The sequence below is a fragment of the Chelonoidis abingdonii genome, chromosome 8, assembly GCF_003597395.2.
Source record: "Chelonoidis abingdonii isolate Lonesome George chromosome 8, CheloAbing_2.0, whole genome shotgun sequence".
In the NCBI taxonomy this organism is placed as follows: domain Eukaryota; kingdom Metazoa; phylum Chordata; order Testudines; family Testudinidae; genus Chelonoidis; species Chelonoidis abingdonii.
The window spans coordinates 17,371,665-17,399,142 of record NC_133776.1 but is presented as its reverse complement, the minus strand read 5'-3'; the positions used below and the strand labels follow the sequence as shown (position 1 = coordinate 17,399,142).

General features: G+C 43.9%; 1 protein-coding gene across 2 annotated transcripts; it reads right to left on the bottom strand.

Annotated features, from left to right (window-relative positions):
- LRRC34 (leucine rich repeat containing 34) lies at nucleotides 1–27,246 on the bottom strand. Of its 2 annotated transcripts, XM_032783708.2 has the most exons (12): nucleotides 27,168–27,246; nucleotides 13,067–13,187; nucleotides 11,068–11,189; nucleotides 10,849–10,913; nucleotides 9,665–9,748; nucleotides 7,862–7,990; nucleotides 5,832–5,927; nucleotides 4,374–4,528; nucleotides 3,051–3,206; nucleotides 1,290–1,416; nucleotides 774–982; nucleotides 1–288 (listed from the first exon to the last, which is right to left on the bottom strand). In XM_032783708.2, exons 1-11 carry the CDS (start codon nucleotides 27,187–27,189, stop codon nucleotides 779–781), a joined length of 1,281 nt encoding a protein of 426 aa, XP_032639599.1. In that variant the 5' UTR covers nucleotides 27,190–27,246; the 3' UTR covers nucleotides 1–288; nucleotides 774–778. The 2 variants fall into 2 exon arrangements, with proteins under 2 accessions (XP_032639599.1, XP_032639598.1); XM_032783707.2 differs by lacking the exon at nucleotides 1–288 and having other exon boundaries at nucleotides 372–982.
- Between the last annotated feature and the right edge of the window lie 232 nt (nucleotides 27,247–27,478).

Here is a 27,478-nt window from a genome sequence, read left to right as displayed (position 1 = left end):
CTAACAATAATACTTACATAGTTGCTTTGTAAATGCATTGCTGTAGCTACCTGACAATTTTGCTTTATTTTAGAAGCCTGATTTTCTTGCCAATGTACACTCTTTCTATTTAAGGGCAGTATAATCTGTCACTTAAAACCCACAACTTTGTGCTGTACCTGTGGAAGATATCAATACAAAGTACTGCTGTCATAGTTGGTTGTTCTTCCTCTGTTATTCTGTGGGAGGGTGGATCATATTGACCAAATGAGTGGGCACAGAAAGAAGACAGACGCTTGAGACAATAGTCTGTAACAGAGAGCATCGTGTCTCTTTATCTAAAAAAATGACAGCAATTAAACCCATGCACTTTCATCATAAGAGTCCTTTAATCATAGTCTGGGCATCATTTACCAAACTTCTGTTTCTCTACAGCAGTGGTTCTCAACCTGCAGCTCAATCAGCGCACAGCTGTGGCCCATATGACATCCTCAGGGCTATATAGGTAGTATGTGTTGTGGGCCGCATCCACACAATATACAGAGAGCTGCATATGTGGCCCACAATGCTAAATAGGTTGGGAACCACTACCTACAGCAACAACGTATACTACTTTGTTAAAAAACTCATGTTGGACTCAGTTTGAGTTGGTTTTATCTCTAGTACTTTTTAAATGTATATTGGCGCACTCCAAAATAACTTCCTCAAGAAACTATATACTATCATTTTGATTTACAAGGAAGTAAGACAGAAGAACCCACACGCTGATAGACATAAATGCATCAAGTTGTTACCTTGTTCACAAATGTTCTGCAACTGCTCCTATTGCAAGACTTGCATTAGCATCTTTGTTATCAACCTCCCCGTAACTTGGTGTCCAATAGTAATGCCTTTTAAGGCCATGAGAGAGTTCTGCAAGATATACATGCCCATCCACTTCATACGGATCCAAGTCTGTGCAATTTGGTTTCAAGCGGCCAGTTTTAATTAAGTCTGAAAATGCCTGAAATGAACAAATGCAAAGGATTTAAATTTAACATCTTCTAACACGTTCTACCTGCCAGAGGCTTAGAAAGTCCAAAGCAGAACAGTAGATGATGATGCAGACTGGGTCAGCACTCAATGGCATTTTAATCACTTGTATATTTTTACTGTCCCATAATTGCTTGGTATGAGAAGACCATGCCACAACTACCATAATTTTACAATAAAATAAAATATAAAGTTTTACAAATAGTTTTAGTGAGCATACTAGTTGTATAAAAAGAAGATAAGCTGTGGAAAAGGTCAATGAAGAAGAAAACACTTACGACACAGGTGGCCTCATCAAATTTGTTTCCCCAAATATAAATGTAGGAAAGCACCATGTTTGTTTTCATTGAATCCGAAAGAGCAACAAGTCCTTTTCCACTTATATTGTTGCTCACTACTGCTAACCTAGTAAACAGAAGAAATAAAACAAAAACAAATTATATAAGTAAATTCCAAGCCATTTGATTCCTACCTCATAAGTATGGTATTTGGAACAAATCAGCAACAACAATTATTTGTATAGCTCAAATCTGTTATTAAGTACTATATAATTCTAATATTCCTCAGGGCACTTCCTTGATTTGGGTGGCAAAGACTCTGATGATTCATTTCTTCAAAGCAGGTGTCCCTATGCTTGGTGGCCAGCTCTCATTTTCAGTCTGTTTTGAAGCATGGCCCTGGCTTCTAGCCAAGTTAAACTTTGATCCTGGAGTTGGGAGAGATATTTTTGTATTGGTGAACCTGAAAGTTTTTCAGAGGCACCTAGCAGACCCTTTGATCGTTACTCTCCAAAACTAATGGCTTCAGGCAAACAGCTATGATCAGTGCTTACATCCAGCCAAAGGTATGGTTGTCTATAAGACATAAAATATATCCTGTAAGAGAGACTGGACAATCTCCTGGTGAACCTGAAATAAGCTAATAAAAGGCTTCAAGAAAATCCTTTTTAAGACCTGATACAACACACAGACCCTTATTCTTGCAGTGTGTCACACTGACTTAAACGGCACTCTGTACAGCAATTAGGATTTTTGTTTGCAAATCCTCTGCAAAGCCTAGACAGTCAAGATACTAAAAGGAAGTGAGAACCAGATCTGACCACCAAATGTTCATTAGAGTGACTTGAGATGTGTACTGTGAACAAATATAATACAGAGGAAAATACTATCAAATTAATTTTAGATTCATCCATAAGGGGAAAAGAAGAACTTGCTAAAATATCAAAAGTATGAGAACAAGGAGTAAAAACATTTCCAACAGAAACTACTATTCTATAAAAACAAATAACTTAAACCAAGGAGGGGGAACCAAGTAAAATGGAAAAAAGGGCTTTTAGTAGAACTGACCATAGGAAGGATAAACCAGAATATTTAGCAGCTTGGAAGTGTGCCTGGTGGAGGGAGGAAGGAGTTTGGGACTTTTGCCATGAAGGGAAGGGTTTGGCAGCAGTAGTGTTCCAGGGTTTAGTCACTGACGTGGTAAAGAGTTTGGCCTCCTTTTGCCACGTGGATGATCAAATGCAGGGGTCAGAAGCTGGATAGGGAAACTACTAGGGCTTTGTCACTGGTGGGGAAGGGTGCATCTTCATGTTTTCTCCATCTCTTGCCTCTCTTCCCTCTGCCCCTAACCTTTCTTGTTTCTAGCATCCCTCCTCCCAAGAGCGGAGAGTCCATGTGACTTCCCTCCCACAGATTAACCCAGCAGTTCAATCCAGCCAGTCCAGACACTCAGATTTGCTTTGCTGAGTGGGGAGCATTCCTTGGACTGGCATTTCACTGGTTCTGCCAGAGCCCAGGTGAAGCCATGGGACTGTCACCATCAGTGTCCCCAGCTGTCCCAAACTATGTGTGATTTTGGAAACAGTTTGACTTTGCAGTTTGGATCACTAGCCGTAAAAAAGTGATGTATTACAGGACCAACTCATATACTGCTGTGTCACGTTTGCCACTAGTTACAAGCTCTTTTTGGGAGCTTGTAACTTTTTGGGAGCTTTTTGGGAACGTTTGCAAGCTCTTTTTGGGAGTTTCATCTATACTAACGCTTGAAGAGTCCTGTTGTACAAAGCCAGGGCTTCACTCAGATAGATGGCTCCATCATCTTCTATCCTGTTTGAATTAAGATCTAGGATTTCCAGAGTTTGGTTCCGTTTCAGCAGTTCTCCCAAAAATTTCACACCATCACGAGTTATTTTATTACTGAAAGAGAAATATATTTTTTAAAGGGGGGATACTATTGAGAAACCAGCAGTATTACTTCCTAGGCAGAAAATGCCTCATAGGCTGCTGAATAAACTGTTCTGAAATTTACAGCTGTTGAAGGAATGTACAATACACGTACTGTAACTGGATTTTTACTCAAACTGGCAACTATTAAAACAAGCTAACAGATTTATCGGATTTTTAGAACCCCTTCTAGCAATCCATGTGCAGGCACTTCCAATAGTTGCTGGGTAACAGGATCAGGTCCTAAACCTCTTATATTGTATTCTTCCAATTTTTGATTTTTTACATCTTCTGTAGAGTGGCATAATTTCACACACTGTCTGATTAGTATGTACCATAGAGTAAGTGCTCTTTCTTCACTCAAGTGTACAGTACTACAGAATTTAAGGCCACAAGGAACCATCAGATTATCTAGTCTAACATCCTCTATATCACAGGCCACCAACACCACTTAGCTACCCTAGCCCCACACCAAGCCCAACAACAAGAATTAGACCAAAGTATTAAAGCCCTCAGGAGACTAAACTATTGCGTGACAATGGGTAGAAAAAAAGGACGGACTGAAATGCACTCAGGCCTGAGGCTCCTGCAAGACAGGAAAATGATTTAATGAGATATAGCTGACCACTTAGGTTGCAGCTTGTAAATTTAGGATTAGACTATGGTATAGCCCTTAAGCAGCGGGGGAGGGAAGAGAGGGGACCTCTCTTCCGCTTCTTCTGTAGCCAGAGTCATAGCAGAGTTGACCAGGCAGGCTAGGGAGGGTGGAGGAGGCTGCACCCCTTAAAGGGGTGGTGTTAATTGCTCCTCCATATATACAGGGGGCACTGCACCTCCCTGAGGCAGAATGTTTTCTGGTGCTCCTTCTGCGGTGGCATATCTCCACCACCCTCACAGCCAAGGCTGTGGCTAAATACTAGTTTATCCCTTAATAATGTTGCACTCCCTCCAACTACGGCTTCCACCTCAATTCTCCATTTCATCTAGAAAAATCACATTTTTTCTGGAGGAAATGGTATCAATACCATATAATACCTCTCATGCCTGCTATACTGATATTGCATTATGCACAATTTTCACCAGCAACAATATACTCTATGTTTGTGTAATTTAAACAAAACCAGAGGGTGAATCTTTTACCAGCTGAGGTCAAGATATCGCAGGCTACAGTTTTCATACAATGCATCACACAGACGCTCCACACCGAAGTTCTTCATTTCATGTTTGCACAAATGCAGTTCCATAAGACAAGAGTTATTTTTCATCATTAGAGCTGTGTGAACTATGGTCTCTTCCTAAAAATAAAATCACAGTTAAAACTATAATTTTAGCGTCAGATCAGTTTTTACGGTGAAACTCCACTCTTTGGTGTTTGGCTCCAAGAAGAAGTTCAACCTTCCCTGCAGTCAACGGTAGATGTCCAAGAGTAGAATTTGGCCTTAACTCATCTTCCTTCTGATGTATTACAACTTGACATACGAAAAATCAGGAAACAATTTCTTATTGTGATCACTGGGAAAATAGTGGAAGTTACCAAAATGTGGCTGCAGATTTAAGGAACTGTATACCTCTGCAGTGTAAATCTCAGGCAAGTCAATACTCTAACTACTAGTTCTCTCATCTACCTTGATCATTTCTTTTCCAAGTTTCCATGACACAATGTTTTATGACTTGATCCAATTTTTATTGACGTCAATGGTGTGACAGAAATAGGTATCAACAATTATTTTATGAAGAGCAGAAGTCTTTGAAAGAGGGATTAACTACAGAAAAAACGTATGTCCTGCCTCTATAAGAGGGAGCGAATTGGTTTCAAAGTTATCACCTTTGGTTAAGACAATAATTTAAATGGGGCTTCAGACAGATAGACACAATGGAGAAGCCTACAGACCAGAGAGGAGTAACAAATGGGAAGACTCCGTTAAACTTCAGTAGGTGTTGGATTGGGCCCTTAGTATAGCGTGGTGTTTATTCTGGTCCAGATTTTTTTCAAAAGCAGGAGACTAAAATTAGACTCCTAAATCCATGGTTAGGCACCTACGGTCTTGTCTACAGAGGGAAGTTTCTTCAGTAAAAGCCAAGGTGTGAATTTAAACGGATGTAGTTATACTGTCAGAACCCCCCAAATGGATACTTACCTCATTTTAAGAGTGACATTTCTTTGGTTCTGTTTATGTCACTTAGGAAACAGTTTAAGCTAAACAAAAAAAGCCTCTCTTACTCTGCAATTCCCAGTTAGACAACCCCTAAATAAGGGCTGATCATCCAACTGCTTCTATTGAGATTAAGAACTGAGCACTTTGAAAAGAAGGCTGTTTCTTCATGTGCCTAAATTATGATTCAGGAGCATAACCCTTGGCCATGAGGTATGAAAATTTTGGCTCCTGAGTCTGCCTACAATCCTTTTTCTTGGTGTCTCTCTTCCTTGGGCAGAAAGACTTAAAAAACAATCCTGGCAGCTCTCACACAAGCATATAAAGAAGACCCAGAAAGTCACACTGTCCAAGACCATTATAGGCCTCCATAAAGCTATCAGTAGTGCTCCTCTGTATGCGTATATCTGTTTAATTGAACTGACCCTACAGTATATAGACATACCTCTTGGCTGTACAGTATAGGACGGTTTAGGTTTAGTGCTTTCATCGCTTTGTTGTGGCTCATAACTGTTGCTATTGCTATTAGACTTTGTGTACCCTGAAAACAAAAAAAGATAAACTTCTTAGAAAAACGTTTTCAATACATAAATAAAGCAACATACCAAAGATACCACGCTCCTTACAGAATGTATTTTTAGAAGATCATAAATATCAAATTGACATGAGTTAGAACATAGGCGGCAGGTTACATATGTTTGCGGTGCTTGAGCACCAGGAATATTCAGGGCTGGGGGCCCTGCTCCAGCAATATTTGGACCTGGGTCTCTCCCCTAGCCCTGCCTGGATCAGCCCCCGGCCCCCACGGGTCTCCCTTTCCCGCCCTGCCGCGTCCCTTCCTGACAGAAAGCAGCACAGCGCCTCTCCCCTGCCTGCTTCTGCTGCCTGAGTAGAACAGCTCCCGGCAGAACTGCTGTCTGCTGCCTAGGGTCCTAGTGCCTGCCATCCCATACTGGCAGGGCAGGCTGCCCTTACCCTGCCCTTCGGCCCTAGCCCTGAGCCTCTCCAACACCCAAACCCCTCATCCCCCCACACTCTAATCCTCTGCCTCAGCCCTGAGCCCCCCCACATCATGAATCCCTCATCCTCAGCCCCACAGCCCTCACCCCACACCTCAACCCTCTGCCCCAGCCCTGAGCCCTCCTGCATCATGAACCCCTCATCCTCAGCCCCAACCCTCATTCCCCTGCACCCTGATCCTTTGCCCCAGCCCTAAGCCCCCCCACATCATGAATCCCTCATCCTCAGCCCCACAGCCCTCACCCCACACCTCAACCCTCTGCCCCAGCCCTGAGCCCTCCCGCATCATGAACCCCTCATCCTCAGCCCCAACCCTCATTCCCCTGCACCCTGAGCCTATGCCCCAGCTCTGAGCCCTCCCGCATCATGAACCCCTCATCCTCAGCCCCAACCCTCATTCCCCTGCACCCTGATCCTCTGCCCCAGCTCTGAGCCCCCCCGCAGCATGAACTCCTCATCCTCAGCCCCAACCCTCATCCCTCTGCCCCCTAATCCTCTGCCCCAGTCCTGAGCCCCCCATTATGAACCCCTCATCCTCAGCCCCACAGCCCTCACCCCACACCCCAACCCTCTGCCCTAGCCCTGAGCCCTGTCCTGCATCATGAATCCCTCATCCTCAGCCCCACAGCCCTCATCCCTGCACTCCCTCCTATCCCCAAACTCCCTCCCAGAGCATGCACCCCCTCCCCTTTCCCACACACCCCTTCCCACCCCCAAACTCCCTCCCAGAGCCCGCACCTCTCACCCCTTCCTAAACCCCCACCCCCAGCCCAAAGCCTGCACCCAAACTCTGTCCCCAAGCCTGCACCCCTCACCCCCTGCCCCAGCCCGGAGCCTGCACCCAGCACCCAAACTCCATCCCAAAGCCTGCATCCTGCACCCCAATCCCCAGCCCAGGACCTGCACCCCAGACCCAGAAATACTATTATTTTTAGCTCTGTGTGTTGGAGATATTCAGTGGTCATCTGCCTCTGCAGTACTGCAATCCATACAAACATTTCCTGAAAATACTAGCAGGCAAAGGATGTTAAGAAAATGGAACTGAAATAATTGGCATGAATTACTATGAGACCCGCTGAAAATAAACAGAATCTGATAAATGAGAAGAATTTTTCATAATATATGGGGTAAGACTGTTAGTAATATCATGGGTACAGAGAGCAGAGCTCTCCAGGTTCGGGATAGAGTTGTGGAATGTAGGGCTAAGGTTAGGGTTCAGGTAGGTGGGCCTCACTGAGGTAGGGTGAGGGTTGTGGAGGAGAGTGTTCTCTGGGCTAAGGTTAGGGTTGTTTTTAAAGGGACAGTCCCGTTTTTGGGGACTTTTTCTTATATAGGCGCCTATTACTCCCCACCACCTGTCCCGTTTTTTCACAGTTGCTAACTAGTCACCCTATTTATAATACACTTGAAAGGCTATTAGTTTGCAGTTTAAGTTGATAATTTTACTTTACTCACCAGATCACAGTCTCCAAGATCTAACTTCTCTAAGGTCAAATTAATTTGCAGCATTGAAGCAAAGTACATTCCACCTTTGTTTTCAATTTTGTTGCCTGTCATTCTCAGGTGTAGGAGTGTTTCATTCCTCTAGGCAAGAAAATTTAAAAGGATTTCCTTTGGCATAAAGACAAAATGTCACCTTCTGTAAGGAATACAGCCAACTCCTAACAGTAGCTAAGTAACTGCCTATCTTTTCACTGGGACTAGTTGCCTGAGTAAAATCTACCAAGAGCATAAGGTTTTGTAAGGATGGGAGGGTTCTGAATTATTTATGGTATCTGTGCTTCCACTATAATCTACCAATTTTCATATGCTTATTAAAGAATTCCAGACTGATATTTGTGTCCAAACTGCTTAAAAATAGAGTTAAATCTATTCATCATTATATTTTATTATAATGCCTGTCATTTCACATATTTAGCTAATAGCTGAATTTTTTAATTTAGAAAACTAGAAGTTTGCAGGTCTTTCATCTGCCTTTATCACATGAGTAATCAAAGCCCACTGAAGTCAACTGACTTCAGTGGAATTACTCATGTGCAGACAGTTAAGCTTGTGTGCAGATCTTTGCAAGACTGGCCTCTTTTTTGGCAAACTAAGGGCTTAATCCAAAGTCCACTGAAGTCAAGGAAAATATTCCCATTGACTTCAGTGGGCATTGGATCAGGCCTTAAGCATTTGAAGGATCAGGCCTTAGCTGTAGTATATACACAATAATTTTCATTTTTTAATTCCTCAGTGCCACTGTAACAGAAATTGCACTGAAAAATTCATTATGAGTAATTTAAATATGAAATTACAAAAAACACATTTTATAATGCTGATATGTGAGATTATATAGTCATATCCTAGACAAACTGATGTCAAGCCAAATAATGTCACCACAAAAAAAAGGAAAATTTAAAAACAAAGACAAAAATAGGCATATAAAAGGCATCTGATAGCAAGTTTCAGAACATAATGGAAAAATAAAAAAAATTCTTGGATATGTATGGAATTGTGTGAAATTTTGCCCCCATCAAATTTTGATGAAATACCTGACATTTTGTTTTATTTTTCAGTTTAATAATTTTCACAAAGAGATATTCAGCAATTTTATAGCTGAAATCAATAAATATCAATGGCTGCAGAGGGCAGTTTTCTCTTCTTCTGAAAGATGATATAAAAGTAGCAGGGATACAGTCTGTCTCGAGAAGACAAAGCAATCTCTTTGTTACAAGTCCTACTGTATGGAGCTGAAACCTGGAGGACAACCAAAACAACCACCAGGAAGATCCAGACCTTCATTAATAGCTGCCTTAGAAGGATTCTCCAGATCCGCTGGCCAGACATCATCAGTAACATCCACCTCTTGGAGAGGACCCGTCAACTCCCAGCAGAGGAAGAAATCAGAAGGAGAAGGTGGGGTTGGAGAGGACATACACTACACAAGCAGCCAACTAACATCACCAGACAGGCACTGCGGTGGAACCCCCAAGGTAAGCGGAAAAGAGGCCATCTAAGAAACACCTGGCGATGCGACCTTCAGGCTGATAGCAAAAAAATGGGCTATACCTGGAACCAGCTAGAGCGAATGGCCCAGGATAGAGGACTCTGGAGATCTGTGGTTGGCGGCCCATACCCCGATTGGGGTGACGGGCATGAGTGAAGGAAAGAAAAGGTGTTTTTCAGATTAACTTTGATGCTGATGTCCATCACAAGACACAATATCAAATCAGATGCTATTGTCAAAATTACTATAGTATATCGATTAATACTTACATGCAATGCTTTAGCTATCAGTTCTGCTCCATTGATGCCAATATCATTAAACATCAGATTGAGGTAGCACAGGGTTGAGTTTTCCTACAGTACACAAACAGGAAACCAACACCAAACTCAAAAGTATATTTTACAGAGCATTTTCACATTTTAAAGAGCTGGTGCCTCACACGGTTTTGAAAGACGTTTTGTTTAGAAACTGTTTTCTCCATAATTAATATATCGAGCACCAGCCTTTAAAAACAACACAAACACGAACACAGCAGTGATTAACCAAAAACTAACAAACATCCTTATTAACCAATGGCCCAGCTTCAAACTGCTATATTTGCATATTAAGTTTTCAACATGCCAAAGGTTTTTGTATCTACAACAAATAACCTCATCACAGAAGATGACAAGGGGCAAATCGGAGGTTTAGGCAAGTAGGGAAGTATTTGTTCAGATAACTGGGGAGGTGTGGGAGGCAGCTTGGGACTGGGGGATACCAGTGCTAAAATGCTACTAAAATGATCATCAATAAAAAAGTTAATAGTATTGATATTTAAATTGACATCCTTAGGTTTTAGTTCAAAGCCCTGGGAAAAGACTGCAATAGTATACACCTCAGAGGTACTGTTTCAGGCTGTCAGCAGACTCAGGAAAGCGATACTGCATTGGTTTACATTGATCACATTTTCAAGATTTTCTACACAACTATTAGAGCTAGAAGTATAAATTTTCTTTTTTAAAATGAAAGTTTAGGTTCAGAGCATGCTTCTGCACCAATGAGCTAACTCCATAGATGTGGAGTTGCAGACTACAGTGATTCCTGTATATAGCTTGCTTCTGGCTAGCACTAGAAGCCTGTGTTTTTAAGTTTCCATACATACTAAGGATATACATATGTTTTTGTCCATTTCCATTAATTCTGTCGTGCACAATATACTACCAAAATGCTACACAAATGCCTCTTTTTCAGACTGTACTGTAAAAACCATATATATTAAACAACTGCAAAAAGTTTACGATGAATGCAATCTGATATACTAAATTGATGGATCTGGATATGAAAAGCCAAGATTTCTGGAATTTTTCCAAAACAACACATACTGTCACCAATATATTGCACATAAATGTTATCATGGCCAATGAAACCACAAACTTGAGGTAAAAACCAAATATTTTGGCCCAGAGAAAACTACCTGAAGGAATTTTGCAGCATGCTCTGCTCCAATATCAGTTAATACATTATATCTAAGGTCCAGCCCTGAAAGGCAAAGAATACAGAAATAAATAAAGACTAACAACCCTTATTAATAACTAATTGATCTCCACATGAAAGGTAAGAAGAAAGAACCAAGACTCAAAACTGTTTCTTGTTTCCAATTTATAAAGAGATATGAAGCAATAAGATGACATACCTGTAACAAATGTGTTATCGCTTAAGATGCAAGCAAGCATTCGAAAATCCTCATCTGTAACTTTCTGTACTGGCACCAAGCGGTTATTTCCAGCTATTTTTAATGTGATCCCTTTTGTCAATCTGTTGTAATGCAGAAATACTTTAAAACATAAGAATGGCAGGAGACAGAAACACTATACAAAAATATTACACCTTTACCTCGATATAATACTGTCCTCGGGAGCCCAAAAATCTTACCACGTTATAGGTGAAACCATGTTATATCAAACTTGATTTGATCCGCTGGAGAGCGCAGCCCCCCCCCCCCCCCCGAGCACTGCTTTACCACTTTATATCAGAATTTGTGTTATACTGAGTGGCGTTATATCAGGGTAGAGATGTAGTTCCATATGCATCATAGGATGGAGACGCAATAGTGCTTTCCCCACTCTAGTATATTTATCAGGATTGTGAAATCTGGATAAAAAAAATCCATGGAGAACAATGCTTTAACAGCTGTAATTCATAATTGTTCATTTTGGCAGCCTGATACACTGTACTGCCACAAGACCCCACTGAGAATTTTTGCAACAAAATGATTCAGGAGATTATTCTGGAAGGTTCATTCTCTCCTTTTTCCTTTGTTTTACTCCACCTCACCCTCAATAATTGAGCACAGAAGAAAGCAGCTCTCTTTCCATTTTCTCTATATCATCTTTCCTCAGATCACCCCAAACACACAAAGAAATCTGTCATCTATAGCCAGCACCCTACACTGGAACCCATATATAGTGCCATCAAACAACCACAACCCAGACTCAATCAGGACCCACCCCAACCTGAAGGAAATCTTTCCTGAACCTCCACTTCTGGCCTTCAAACTACTCCCCAACCTCTCCAAGCTCATCGTCAGAAGCAACATCTCCACAGACCAGGGTACACCAGCTCAAAGCAGCATCAGACCCTGCCAGAACAACTGATGCAAAACCTGCAGACGTATCTCCACTGCCACAATGATGAACATACCTTTCAAGATCCATGGGTCCTATACATGCCTATCACAACATGTGGTATGTGTCATCCAGTGCACTAAATGCCCAAACAACAATTCTGTGTGTGAAACCAGGCAATCACTATGCTCTCAAATAAACTCACACAGAAAAATGATAAAGAACAAAAACACCCTATCATCTGTGGGTGAACACTTTTTACAAAGTGATCACTCTATATCTAACATATCTGTCCTCATCCTCAAAGGAAACCTACTTTCAAAAGATGAGCCTGGCAGCTTAAATTCATTACTCTGCTAGATACCAAAAATCATGGGCTGACCAGAGACAGTGGATTTATGGCTTATTACAACAATCTGTAACCCACTAACCTCTTCTTTTTATCCTATGACTGCAGATGTGTTAACGGGCCACTTTACCTTGAATAAAGAACAGGAGTACTTGTGCCAGCTTCTAAAGGTTTTCAAACTGCGGTGAGCGGTGACGCCAGGCCTGTCTGGGGGGGCGGGGAGGGCACATCCAAAAATTGTAACTCAAAGGTGGGGCTCAGCTCAAATTTAAGTGGCCTGCTGAGGTGAGTCAGGGTGGAGGTGGCGCTCCCCACCCCCCAAGCCCCACTGCCTGGGGCTGGCCCAAGGTGAGTCAGGTAGCGGAAGTAGCACTCCCTCCCCGAGCCCTGCCAGTTGGGGCTGGCCTGAGCTGCCTGGCATCGCTGCTCACACCTCCCCCTCCTCCCACATGAACACTCCTCCAGGGCATGCTCCAGTTTGAGAACCTCTGTACTAAATAAAATGCGTTGTCCGCCATTACAAGATTTTTCTCACGTACCTGTTGACAAGAGCTTGCATAGTTTGGAAACTACTGCCCTGTATGTTTTGTACATTTTGAGTTTTCTGTCTGGAAGGAATATGCAACTACAGACTTTTTTTCATCATTCTATTCATGGTCCTGTTACGCTGTCCAAAGCTTTCAGAAGTATTTAAAATATGCTATTTATTATTTCCTTACGTTATATCTGCTTTCTCAGCTTCTTCAAGTATGTGGATAATGAAAGGGTTTTCTGGCTGGGTCGACTCTTGGCAGGCTTGCAAATACTGTTCATGGAGACTTAGATGAGTTGACATGACAGCTTGAAAATAAAAGCAATTTAGTAGACAGTTTTATGCATTTCTAACGTGCCCATCATATAAAATCTGGGGACCCTACGAAATTGAGAGGCAGAAGTAAGTCAAAGCATGCTATAGACTTTTAGTGTCCTGTAGGAGTTTCCATATGGCCAGTTAGTATATAGCAGGCTAGAGCACTGTAGATTTACACTATTTCCCACGCTCCAACTCTCCATACAGACAAGCCTGGAGTGATCTTTAGTGTTAACACCAGGTAAGAGTATGTGTTGCAATAATGCAGTCTGGAGAATTCACATGCATGAATCTCTGCAATGAGGCCATAACAGAGGGGAATAGTTCAACCACTTAGCCATTTCTGGATGGAAAAAATGCATTGCAAGCTACTCCTTTTTGAGCATGTAGGACAAGCATTAGGATCTGGGACTATGAACCATCTTGACTCTTTGACCATGTCTACACTACAAACTTTGGTCAACGCAATCATAAAGCTGCCATGGTTAGCATTTTGGCTCCTTGCGTCAGTGCTCTGCATATTCACCAGGAGTGCTTGTGTTGATGCACAGTGGTGCAATTTGCATAGGTATTCCAGTGTGCGACTCACCATCATCCAGCACACTGTCTTTTGGGAAATTCTAGCAATGCCTGGTGGGGCAGGAATAAGTTGTGCAGGGATGACTGGGAACAAGGGGGCTGTCATAAACAGATAGCTAAGGGTTAATGTTTCTTTTACCTGTAAAGGGTTAACAAAGGGAACCACACACCTGACCAGAGGACCAATCAGGAAACCGGATTTTTCAAAGCTCAGGGAGGGAATTTTGGGGTGTGTCTCTTTTTCTTTTTTGTCCTGTCTCTCGGCTATGAGAGGGACTTTCTATCTTCAAGCTTCTAATCTTCAGTTTCAAGTTGTGAGTACAAAGGTAGGCTTTTATTGCGTTATTTTGGTATTTACATGTTGTGTAGTTTGCTGGATGCTGGAATGTTTTAAAATTGGATATTCTTTTTGAATTAGGCTGTTTATTCATTTTTTCTTTTAAGAAATTGACCTGTATATTGTCAACCTTGACAAAACAGTCTTACGTCTTTTCTTTCTTTTTATATAAAGCTTTCTTTTTAAGACCCGTTGGATTTTTTTTTTCTAGTGGACTCAATGGGAATTGAGCCTGCAGCCACCATGAACGTGGGAGGAAAACGAAGAGGGGGAAGGAATTGTCCTCTCTGTTTTAATTCAAGGGTAAGTACAATAATCTCCTAGTGTACCGGGCGGAAAATCTGGGAGGTAAAGGGGGAGAGGAAGTGAGATTGGTTTTTCCCTTTGTTGTTAGATCGGGCATCTGAGTCTTGGTCCCCAGGAAGATTTGGGAGACAGAGGGCGCCAGAGACTGAAAATCTGGCTGGTGCAGCCTTCAGATCCAAGCTGGTTAACAGCTTGGAGTTTCACAGGCACCCACATTTGGACTCTAAGGTTCAGAACTGGGATTTTATGCTTATGATATGATGTGCTATGCGTGTGGATAAAGATAAGAATCCAGAGCCAGTAGAATATATTTTCTTTCTCTGTAGGTGCTTTAAGCAAAGAGAAAAGTTGGTTTAAAAGAGCCAGAGAGAAATTATTTTTTCTGTTTCCTCCCTGCTCAGTTGGCTGCATTTAACAAGGAAACCATAAGGTTCTTGCTTCAGTTGGGCTTGCATTTTACAGGTATCTCTCTTCTTAGAATTCCGACTGTGAGTCAAGTACCCAGCAGAACACACATGCAAATAAAGTGGTTTTTTTGTTTAATTTATATGTAAAAGATTAGCTAGACAGAGAGAAAAAAAAAGGCACTGTTGCTAGGCAGACCCCAGGAGACAACAGAGAGCCAGCAGTTCAGACAATAAACACCAGAGGGCACCCAACAAGAAAACAGGAACCATGACTTCCAAGGAAAGCCTGAAACAAGAAAGAGCAAACTGGATGCAGAGAACAAATCAAAGAAGCAGAGCACAGGCGAGACATGGAAAAAAACTAAAAGAGGTCGAGTGGAAAGAAAAAAAAAGAAAAAGAAACTGGCAGCCCACAAAAGAGAACAAGCGCCAAAGAGGCAGCCCACCAAAAGAGAACAAGAAGAAAGATGCCCCACCAACAAGAATGAGAAAACAAAGCACCAAGAAAGGAAAAACACAAAAGAAAAGTCCAGAGAGGAGAAACAGAGAGAAAGCATGAACTGGAATTAGAACAGGCTAAGCAACAGAAACCCAGCCAATCCTAACAACCCTTCGCCAATACTTGTTCCACAGCACAAGAAATTTCCCACCTACAAGCAGGTGATGACACTGAGCTTGCTAGGAAAAATTTTGAAGGGCCGTGCCTGGTTACGCATCCTGAATACCAGTACAGTAGAGCTTGAGAGTCACAGCTCATGGCACCCTTAAGCAGAGTGGCGGCTGAAATGCCAAATGGACAAAATGAACGATTATAAACGTTTCAACCAGAGCCAGATTCAGCAATGGTGGATAATCCGGATCATGACCCCACGCAATTTGCAGAATCCCAAATAGTGGAAACACGAGCGGTGTCCATTGCCCAGACCGGCCCTACTACGCTGAGAAATTATGAGCCGGAATCAGAAACCATTCAATCCCTGGACGAACTGCACTCTCATACAAAGGAGCATTCTTAGAGTGGGTTCCTGAGGACATAAACCGTCTACAAGATGGAAAACCCAAAATCTCACCTAGGCAGGGGAATTGAGCCAGATGGTATGAAGTCAGAAGCAAGAAAGCACTTAGGGGAATGAATTACCCCAGGGGGCACACCAACAATAAACCCTACAACCGAGGCAACCCCAAAAACCCACCTGAACAAGGAAACCACAGACACCTATTCTTCCACCTCACCCAGTCCAGTAATTACCTCGAACCCAGCGATCCCATCAGCTGGAAGTCAGATGCCTTTAAGTGTAATGAACTTGGAATATAAAGGGCAACTGCCCAAAAACCCACACCTCCACCAAATATCCAGGCCCAGATGCCTCTCAAATCCTCGCGAGCGAAGGAAATTTGAGACTGGAGCGGATAAGAAGGTACCGCGTGGGAGACACAGGGGCACCAGTGTCCCAGCTATCCACCTCCTTTCTGGATCCCAACTCATCAACCCCAAAGTGCCAAAGTGACCATTTTCACCCTTCATGTCACAAGCTGTGAACTTGGCCTACAGCTGAACTGCCTGTCAGATACATAAGGCTGGTCAGGAAATGTGACCAATTTTGCGTTATGACAATTATTCCCATCCCTATGCTACTGGGGAAGAACTTGGCCAACCAGTGTAAAGCGGCCAAAGAGAGTGGGAATGTTACACGCAGCCACAGCCGCAAGCTTCAGACCATTCTTCCTGGAGCCGTCCACAGGAATCCATCTGTTACCAGAGACCAGACAGAGTAGTGGATCCGGATCCCCCAACAACGAAACAGCCACTAGCACCTCGCAAGTCGGCTCACGATCTACCGGAACGCGGAAGGGCAAGCGAACACACAGCACCCGTAATCTGCACCCATCTTCACCAATCAACGCAGAGGGGCCAGCCGAGCCCTGAACTGGCAGAACCACAGATAACCATCACCGAAGGGCTCAGCCGAGCCTGATAATACCACCAGGTGCCCCGGAGAGCGGTTCACGCAACAGAAACAACCCCATCACCTACATCGTTCAGAGGACCAGCCCAAGTCACAGTCTGAGGAAGAACTGGTCTGTCCCCAGCCTAAGAACGTCCCAGACTGAGCAGGAAGCAGATACAGCCTTTAGAAGCTGGTGGCGGCACGAGCACCCCCACCCTTCAGCTCTTCTAACCAGCCCGCTTTGTTATAGACACAGGACTTTTATACAATGGAAATTTCTTCTGCCTGAACCAGGAGACTGGCAGCCGCAAAAACAGTTGTGGTTCAACTAAGTACCGGGGAAGCTCTAAAGCTTAGCCCATGATCATTCCAGTGGCCATGCTGAGGAGGTAACAGAACCAAAGGAACAGCATTGGGGACAGCCTTCCATGGGAGGGGGATGGCAAGCGATCTGCAAGTATGTCCGGTCTTGTGAGGTATGTGCCAAACGAGTGGAAGCCCCAAAGATCTGTCAAAGGCCCCTTCTCCAGCCACTCCCCACAATTGAGGTCCCATTTCAGCGAGGTAGCTGTGGATACTTCTAGGGTCCTTCCCAAAAAGACAGCCCAGAGTGAAGCCAGTCACTACTACTTTCGTGGACTTGCTATTACCCATATAGGCCGGAAGCAGTAGCTCTGGCAACCAGGCCATAAAGCTGTGTGCCAGGCCCTAACGGACATTTTCCCGGGTTAGGTGCCCTCCAACATCCTTACAGATTCAGGATCTAATTCTGGCAGGAACCATGAAACACTGTTGGAAACTCATGGGGTGAATCACTTGGTTGCCACCCCTTCCCACATCAAACCAATGCGCTGCGAAAGTTTAATGGAACTTTGGGCCGATGATCCGTAAATTCCATGAAGAACACTCCAATGACTGGACCTAGTTGCAGCAGTCTGCTCTTGCTTACAGGATGTACCACACCCAGTTTAGGGTTCACCATGAACTGTGTATGCCACGAGTTAAGGGCCATTACAGTTGTGAAGCAACAATGGAGGTTTGCACCCTCCAGGAACAACATTCTGACTTTGACGCAACCTACACAATACCTCCGACACTCTTTACCTTGCTAAAAGAAAACCTAAAGGATACTCAGGAAGAGCAAAAGCCTGGTATGATAAACATACCGAGAGCGTCCTTCAAGGTAGGAGACCAAGTTAGTCTTAAAGCCAACAGGCCCATAGAATGGAAGCCTCATGGGAGACCGTTCACAGCAAGACGCCTAGAACTGTTAACACCTCATAGCATTTCTCAATTTCTCCCTAAACCCAGAGTTGTACCATTGTTATTTCTCTCAAGCCTTTTATTCCAGAGACTTACAGTTTGTCAGTTTACATCTAGAGGAGATGATGACTGACTGGCCTGACGTGTTCTACTACGAGGGAAAAGGACGGTGCATGGAAAGGAACCTCTCAACCACCCTGGAACGTCTACAGCAGCGACAAATCAAGGACTGATCACTAGCTTCCCCCATTGTCTCAGCCACCCAGGACAGACTGAACTGTCATAATAGATAGGTAAGGTAAGGTTAATGTCTTTTTACTTTAAAGTGTACAAATGGACCAACCACCTGACCAGAGAGAACAATCAGGAAACCGGATGGTTCCAAAGAGAGGTGGAACCTGGAGTTTTGGCCTTGCTCTGTCTTTTTGTTTTCCTCGGCGGAGAAACACGCTTTCTTCTAACTCCACTGCTTTCCATCTTCTCCAAACATTGTGAACAAAGAAAACAAAGTAATCGCTGTGATTGCTTTGTGTATTTACAAGTGGTGTTGTACCTGTGCGACAGTTTAAATGGGGGGTAATCTTGTAATCCAGACGTTATTATTTTCATAACAGACCTTCACTTAGCTCTAATCCATAATTTTTTGCTATTCTTCTTTTTATATAAAGATTCTTTTTAAAACTATGTGGGATTTCTTTTCCTAGTGAGGCAGAGAAGTAAAATTCTGTACCAGTATCTGTCTCCCGTCACCGGGAAGCACAGAGGAGAGGAAAAGCAATTACATCTTGTTTTTTGACTTCTCTGTCCAGGCAGAACAACCAGCCCGGAAAGAGAGAAAAATCAACTCGTTCCTGTTTGTTGAGGTTTTCTGTTATCTAGAGACCAGGGAGGCGTGAATCTCCTGGGTGTAGGACAGGCTTGAAATGGCCTAGCCTCAGGGGAGAGTAAATAGCTCCTTGTTTTGCACTCAAGGAGTTAAGTATAAGCAATGCCCAGGCTCACCAGAAAAGGGAGGGACTGGGATAAGAGGAGACCCAGGGGTCTAGTCTGGGGGTCCTCCAGGGAAGTTGGGAAGGGCAAGAGGGTTTCCCCCCAAGATTTGGGAACCCAGGCTATAGTAGCCTCATACATCTGGGGCACGAAATAAAGATTCCAGCTGGTATAGAGCTTGGGAAGATTCCACAGTAAACACTCAGATGTTGAAACTTAATGTCCGATTTGAGACAGGACGTTTACCACCATGTGAACAGGCATACCACTCCATTGACACAGGTAATGCTCACCCAATTAGACCACCACCCTACCGGGTGTCTCCTCATGCCCAAGCTGCTATAGAATGGGAGATCCAGAACATGCTACAGATGGGTATAATACGCTCATCTATCAGTGCATGGGCATCTCCAGTGGTTCTGGTACCCAAACCAGATGGGAAAATTCAAGTTCTCATCATGCGACTTTCTCTATCCCATAATGTCATTCATATCCCTTCATTTTGGTGCCTTTTTAAAAAATCCTCCAAAACTGCATGGTATTTCTCACTGTCTGCCATCTCAAGTATGGAGCCCACAACGCTCTACACTCTTATCTTGAGCATTGCAGACACAAGGATGTATGGTCCTCTGATATTTGCAGAGCTTCAAGAAGAACTGCAGCGGCAGAGAATATAAACATTTATTGGAGGACAGATTATTATGGGACATAGCAAGAACCAATTCAATGTTGTAGGTGGAGTTCATAGAGCAGCCACAAATGGTGGAACGCCGCTTCTGAGCCCGAGAAACAAGCACTGACTGGTGGGATCATACTGTAATGCAGATTTGGGGAGACAAGGCTTGGCTGCAGAATTTTCTGATGTGAAAGGCCACATTCCTGGATCTGTGTGCTGAATCTCCAACCCTCCAGCACAGGGACACCAGAATTAGAGCTGCATGGACAGTTGAGTAGCAAGTGGTGATCGCACTGTGGAAATTTGTAACACTAAATTGATTGCTACCAGTCAGTGGGAAATTATTTTGGAGTTGGAAAATCCACTGTGGGAGCAGCTGTCATGCAAGTATGCAGGGCCATTAATAGTATCCTGCTACACAGGACTGGACTCTTGGTAATGTGCAAGACATAGTGGATGCATTTGCATCAATGCAGTTCCCGAACTGTTGTGGGGTGATAGATGGCACGTATATTCCTATTTTGGCATCTGCCCATCTTTCCGCAGACTACATCAACGGAAAGGCTTTTCTATGGTAATATAAGCACTGGGGACTCACCAGAGACACTTCCCCATTATCAGTACTGGCTGGTCAGGGAAGATGCACAATGGTTACATCTTTAAGAACAGAGGACTGTTCAGAAAGCTGCAACCAAGGACATTCTTTCCTGACCAGCAGATTACCACTGCCAACGCTGAAATGGCAATAGTGATCCCGGGGGACCCAGACTACCACTTGCTTATGAAGCCGGCCATCTCAACAGCACCAAGGAAAGGTTCAACTAACAGCTCAGCAGGTGCAGAATGACAGCTGAATGTGCTCATGTTAGCTTGAGGAGAATCTGGCCATGTTTACTGTCATGATTGGATCTCAGCAAGAAAAACACTGCAAATGGTTGTAGCTGCCAGTCATATCCTGCATAAGATCTGTGCAGCAAAGGGGAAAAGTTGCCACAAGGGTGGACGTGGAGTGGCTGTCTGCTGAATTTGAACAGCCAGACACAAGAGCTATTAGAAGAGCTCAACATGGAGCTATGCAGCTGAAGGAGGCCCTGAAAGAGCCCTTTAACAGTTAGCCACAGTACTGTAATGTGGTGTCATGGACTGTGCTCTCTACCTGGTCCTGGAGTTTTGGGGGCTGCAGGGTACTGTGCAGTGGTTGATGTGCATTTATGAATGTAACACTGTCTGTTAATGCACCTTTTAATATGCAGTGTTCGCTGTAACTTTATAATTATTACACTATGTTTGTCACTGATCCTATGAGTTCTGTTGTCCTGTACAATAAAAAGCAGTGGGTGCTTTCAGTAGTTCTAGACATTCTGTAGCATATGTTGTGAAGTAATAAAGATACCAAAAAATAGAATTCTATTGCATCTCAAAACTAGTACAAAAAACCTATGTGCAATTAAAAAAATACAATAAAAAATTCTGAAATAAATTAACAGAACTTAAAAGGGGAAAATGTTCATGTCCATTTTAGTCCATTTTGCCTATACAAACAGCAACCAGGGCTCTCTCGGTTCAGTTTATGTTAAGCTGTTCTTGCTGTTTTCGAGCATGGATTGGGAGCCATAGAGACACGGCCCCTGATGCCACATGGAAAGGCGCTAACATGGAGTTCTCCATTGACTGCAAAGGGAGGTGAACCCATGCTTGTTGAACCTGTAGGTCAAGAGGCTTCAGCGTCTGTGTTTTCTGCTGGAAAAGCCCCATTATGTCCTGGTGCAGCTCCCTCCTTCTCCTTTTCCTGCTGGGACTCCTGGGCCTTTCTCCACGCTGTCAGCAATATTCACCCACTAGCCCCTCTACTCACAGTCTGAAACAGCACTGTCTTGCAGGATCTCAGAGACCATATCCTCCTGAGTTGTCTTTTTTTTTCCTCCTTATCCAGGTCAGGCTTTCAACAGGTGTGGAGGGGGACTCCTCCAGACCACAACCGCAGAAGAGACAGAAAAAATACACAGTGGTATCGTTGTATTTATAAAGTGAAAGTTACGTTTCAGAGCTCCTTTCCCTTGCTCTCCTAAAGTCTTAAATAAGACATGCTTATTAACACTTCAGCTCCAGAGTGCCTGTGCACAGCACTGCTCTCCAGTTTCAGCCATGGTGAGTATGGCCCAGCAGGAGCACAGGGGAAATGAGGAGGGAATTGTTCTGTAGGATGGAACAATAAAATGTTGGTCCCCATCTCCATGAGTACTGGCACTATTTTCCACAAGCAGTGGTGATTGTAGCTGGTCTCTTGCTTCTGAGGTCTGGTCTACACTACGCGTTTATACCGAATTTAGCAGCGTTAAACCGATTTAACCCTGCACCTGTCCACACAACGAAGCCCTTTATATCAATATAAAGGGCTCTTTAAACCAATTTCTGTACTTCTCCCCAACGAGGGGAGTAGCGCTGAAATCGCTATTGCCATGTCAGATTAGCATTAGTGTGGCTGAAATTCGACAGTATTGGCCTCCGGGCGGTATCCCACAGTGCACCATTGTGACCGCTCTGGAAAGCAATCTGAACTCAGATGCACTGGCCAGGTAGACAGGAAAACCCCCATGAACTTTTAAATTTCATTTCCTGTTCCTGTTTGCCCAGTGTGGAGCGCTGATCAGCACGGGTGGCCATGCAGTCCCAAATCCAAAAGAGCTCCAGCATGGACTGTACGGGAGATACTGGATCTGATCGCTGTATGGGGAGACAAATCTGTTCTATCAGAGCTCTGTTCCAGAAGACGAAATGCCAAAGCATTTGAAAAAATCTCCAGGCTATGATAGACAGAGGCCACAGCAGCAGGGACTCAACACAGTGCTGTGTGACAAGCGTAACGGAAAGCCAAAGAATCAAATGGACGCTCATGGAGGAGGGAGGGGGGACTGAGGACTCCAGCTATCCCACAGTTCCTGCAGTCTCCGAAAAGCATTTGCATTCTTGGCTGAGCTCCCAATGCCTGAAGGGTCAAAAACATTGTCGCCAGTGGTTCAGGGAATATGTCGTCAATTTACACCCCCCTCCCCCCAAAGAAAGGGAAAAAAATCATTTCTCGCCTTTTTTCAATGTCACCGTATGTCTACTGATGCTGCTGGTAGACGCGGTGCTGCAGCGCTAAACAGCAGCATCCCCTCCCCTCCCTCCCTGGTGGCAAGACGGTACAAAATGACTGATAGCTGTCCGTTGTCATCATCCTGTGAGTGCTCCTGGCTGGCCTCGGTGAGGTCGGCCGGGGCGCCTGGCAAAAATGGGAATGACTCCCAGTCATTCCCTTCTTTAAAGCTTTGCGTCCCTGGAGATTCAGTCCTGGCAGATGGTGCATAGGGCTGTAACCATCCTCATCATAGCCCCCTGGAGGCCCCCTTGGAACAAAAAAAATGCTCCTCTCCCCCGAAAAGATTCATGTCTAATGGAGATTTCTGGACTATCATAGCAGCAGGAGGCTGTGCTCCTCTCTCCCCCACCCTTTAATGAGTAATGGAGATTCTGTCCTGCTGGACTATCATAGCAGCTGGAGGCTGCCTCCCCTCATTTTATCTCACTAAAAAGTCAGTGTTTCTTATTCTGCATTCTTTATTACTTCATCACACAAAGGGGGGATAACTGCCACACGGTAGCCCAGGAGGGTTGTGGGAGGAGGGAAGCAATGGTGGGGTTGTTGCAGGGGCACCCCTAGAATGGCATGCAGCTCATCATTTCTGTGGGATATCTGGGGCTCTGACCCGGAGCGGCTGTGCTCTCTGGTTCTCTAGTAGACTTGCCCCATATTCTAGGCAGGACTGACTCTATTTTTAGACAAAACATAAAGAAGGGAATGACCTGGGAGTCATTCCATTTTTGTCCATGCGCCCCCGGCCGACCTCAGCGAGGCCAGCCAGGAGCACCCATGACAGCAGCAGACGGTACAATATGACTGGTAACCGTCATCTGCCAATTTCCAAAGCAGCAGATGGTGCAATAGGGCTGGTAACTGTCTCTGCTACTTTGCAAAGGCAAATGAATGCTGCTGTGTAGCACTGCAGTACCACGTCTGTCAGCAGCATCCAGTACACATATAGTGACAGTGAAAAAAGGCTAAACAGGCTCCATGGTTACCATGCTATGGCATCTGCCAGGGCAATCCAGAGAAAAAGGGCGCGAATGATTGTCTGCCGTTGCTTTCACGGAGAAGGATTGAGTGACGACATTTACCCAGAATCATCCCGTGACACTTTTTTGCTCCATCATGCATTGTGATCTCAACCCAGAATTCCAATGGGCTGGGGGAGACTGCGGGAACTATGGGATAGCTATGGGATAGCTACCCACAGTGCAATGCTCTGGAAATCGATGCTAGCCTCGGTACATGGATGCACACCACCAAATTAATGTGCTTAGTGTGGCCGCGTGCACTCGACTTTATACAATCTGTTTTAAAAAACGGTTTATGTAAAATCGGAATAATCCCGTAGTGTAGACATACCCTTAGAGTAACAATGGCACAGACAGCACAGCTGCTGCTGACATCCCAAAGCCACTTGGGCCTATATGCTGCTAGCCTATTTACCGCTATGGTGCCTGATGAAGTCATTGCGGACAGGCGTGGGAAGAAATAAGACTGCCATCCCTAGAAAGCTTTGGGAGAAGATTGCAGAGTATAAAAGTTTCATCAAGATCTCTCTGGAGGATTCAAGGGACATCCCTGTGTACATAAACAAACTGCTCTGTATGGCCTCGCTTGCCTGACTCTACAAGGAAATGAAAACCAGATAACTCTACCTCTGTTTGATGTACCGCTACCTCTTCTATGAGTAAATTAATGAAAAGTCAATACCTGCTTCCTGCTGCATTGGGTCAGGCACCATCTGTACATTTAATCACTGTAATGGGAACTGCATTCACACATTTACCCAAGGTTCCTTTCCCTACTCATCCAAGTTCTGCTGCTGGGACTGACTAGACGGTGGTGGAGCCTCAAACAGGTCCTGGCTCGCAGCATAGTTGGACACCCCTGATCGCATGCCCCCCATCCTCCTCCTCACTGTTCATAGCAGGGATCTGTCTCTCAGGCTCCTTGGCAAGTATGGCATGAAGCTCATTGTAACAGCAGCAGGTCTGCAGCTCAGCACTAGATCAACTGTTGGGCCCCCTGGCCTTCTGGTATGCCTCTTGCAGTTCCTTAGCTTTCCCACATCATCGCTGATTCCTGTCATACCCCTTCACCTGCATCGCCCATGTCATCTGTCACATTTTTATGGCAGTTCCATGCCTGCACAGTCTCTCTTCCCCACAGGCCAAGGAGATCTGATACCTCTTGTCTATTCCATGCAGGAGTATGTCTGGAGCATGTAGCCGGCATGGTCGGTTTGGCAGTTGCACACAACAATGTGTATGGTGTATCCACAAGGTGGGCAATCAGGAAAAGGCATTTCAAAAAAATGTGGGGTTTTTAGTGAGGGTGGGTGGGTAGCTTCAGATCTCTGTGACCCATGGGCAGCAGAGTTCACACTACTGACCAAAGCAGTGAGTTTCAGTGGTTGTCTACATTGCACTCCATCACCACAGTACATTCACCATGGCTCAATGCCATTTGGGGAGCTAGTGTTACTGCACCGCTTTATCAGCAGGAGACAAATTTGAATGCAGACTCATGCAAAACTAGGTTGATGCAAGGAGACTTACATTAACCTAACTTTGTAGTATAGATCAGGTCTAAGAGGCAGATACTCAGAGAGTAAAATCAAAGTTCCTCAAAAGGATTCCCCCTACCTGTAGTGAGCTTGAGATATGAACTTTTAAAATAACTCAATTAAAAGTAACTGCAACTCTTTTGACAAATAAACAACAGAGCAATTCTGCCCCTGTGGGCTGAGGTTCAATAGTCAGCAGTTCTGATAGCAAGATTGATTCCATTTCCAAACTTGGGGGGAAAAACAAAAAAATACTACCTTGGTAGAAAGACTCTAGACTTCACACTTTTAATCAAAATTCAAAATCAGACAAATGACAGAGTAATACAGATAAAAGACAAAACAACCACTTAAGCATCCCTCATCCAGTTTAGGGTTATATTTTGTCCTTTCATATGTACATATGTATTCATACACTTCCCTAGCACTCCACACAGGTCCTTGTCTTCACTGGGGGAAAAAAAGATGTGTTCCTATCTCGAAGTAAAACCCTACTGAAGACAAGGCAATTTGGAGTTTTTACATAAATTAACAGTTTGGCCTGTTAAAGGCTGAGTGTCAGACATTGGAGACAAGGCCCTAACTCACACAGGGGCTGATGCAGACAAGCCCACAGAATCAGGAACCACTCCTCTGCTCTACTGCACTGAACAAATCTTGGATGCTTGAGAGAATCTTCCCATAATGTTTATTATAGGATTGTACATATAGGGCATGTCTACATTGCAGCTGGGAGCTACCCTCCCAGCCCAGGTAGACAAACTCATGCTAGCTGGGCTTGAACTAGCACAGGGGTAGGAAACCTATGGCACATACGCCAAAGGCAGCACACAAGATGGTTTTCAGTGGCACTCACACTGCCCGGGTCCTGGACACTGGTCAGGGGGCTCTGCATTTTAATTTAATTTTAAATGAAGCTTCTTAAACATTTAAAAAACCTTATTTACTTTACATACAACAATAGTTTAGTTATATATTATAGACTTATAGAAAGAGACCTTCTAAAAACGTTAAAATGTATTTCTGGCACGCAGAATCTTAAATTAGAGTGAATAAATGAAAACTTGGCACACCACTTCCAAAAGGTTGCCAACCCCTGCTCTAAACCAAAACAAAGAGAGTCTACACTTTTGTTTTACAGTGATTCAACTAAACTGGTTCAAGAACACATCATTAGTTAAAACAGTGCAAGAGTGTGTGTAAGCAAGGCCTCAGGTCCAGTCTGTGCTACAAATAGTGTCAGGGTATGGCTACACTTACATTTTTGCAGCGCTGCTAGTTACAGCTGTGGTCGTACAGCTGTGTAGGGCCAAATTAGCATATAAAAATAGCAGCGTGGATGGCCCTGCTGCAGACGCAGACTAGCCACTGTAGCTCAGATCCAGGGGGTCGGTAGTGCTTGAGAGCCCATGGCACAAGTTCCACACTGATATTTTTAGTGCGATAGCTCAAGCCTGACTAGCACAAGTCTGTCTGCCTGCTCCCAGCTGCCCTGTAGACATACCCCTATGTTCCTCTATGGCAAAATAACAAGCCCAAGTCTGTGAGTACTAAATTTTTCATTAAGCAAAACCAAGAGAAAGATTTCACTGTTGCAACATACTTGATCATCTTTAATCTACTTTTAAATTAGAACTATATTCTCAAAGGCCTGTATCTTACATTGATATTTGCTTAAATAATAAATAAAGAGTGTCAATATGCAGCAGTGAATTTCAACACAAATTAAATATTAACATGGTATAACTTGTCGAGCAATAAAGTTACCTTCAGAGGTTTGAGCTGTCATTTCAATGTAATCAGTGAAAGCACCTAGAGAACTCCGATATCACACCACGGGAGGAAAATAGCTTAATATTAAAAAAAAAAAAAAATTTAAAAAATCCCCTTTTACAAACAGCCACACACACACACACACATCTGTTTTAAAGGCTTTCCCCTTATTTCTGTTGGGCAAACAAGCGACTCTTACTAGGCAATTACAAGTGGATATTTCAAACATTAACTATGTTCCTCACAAGTTTTAGTTTCAAAGAAGCTTTTTTAAAATCAGGCGCAGCAAAGCACGCCTCACCGGC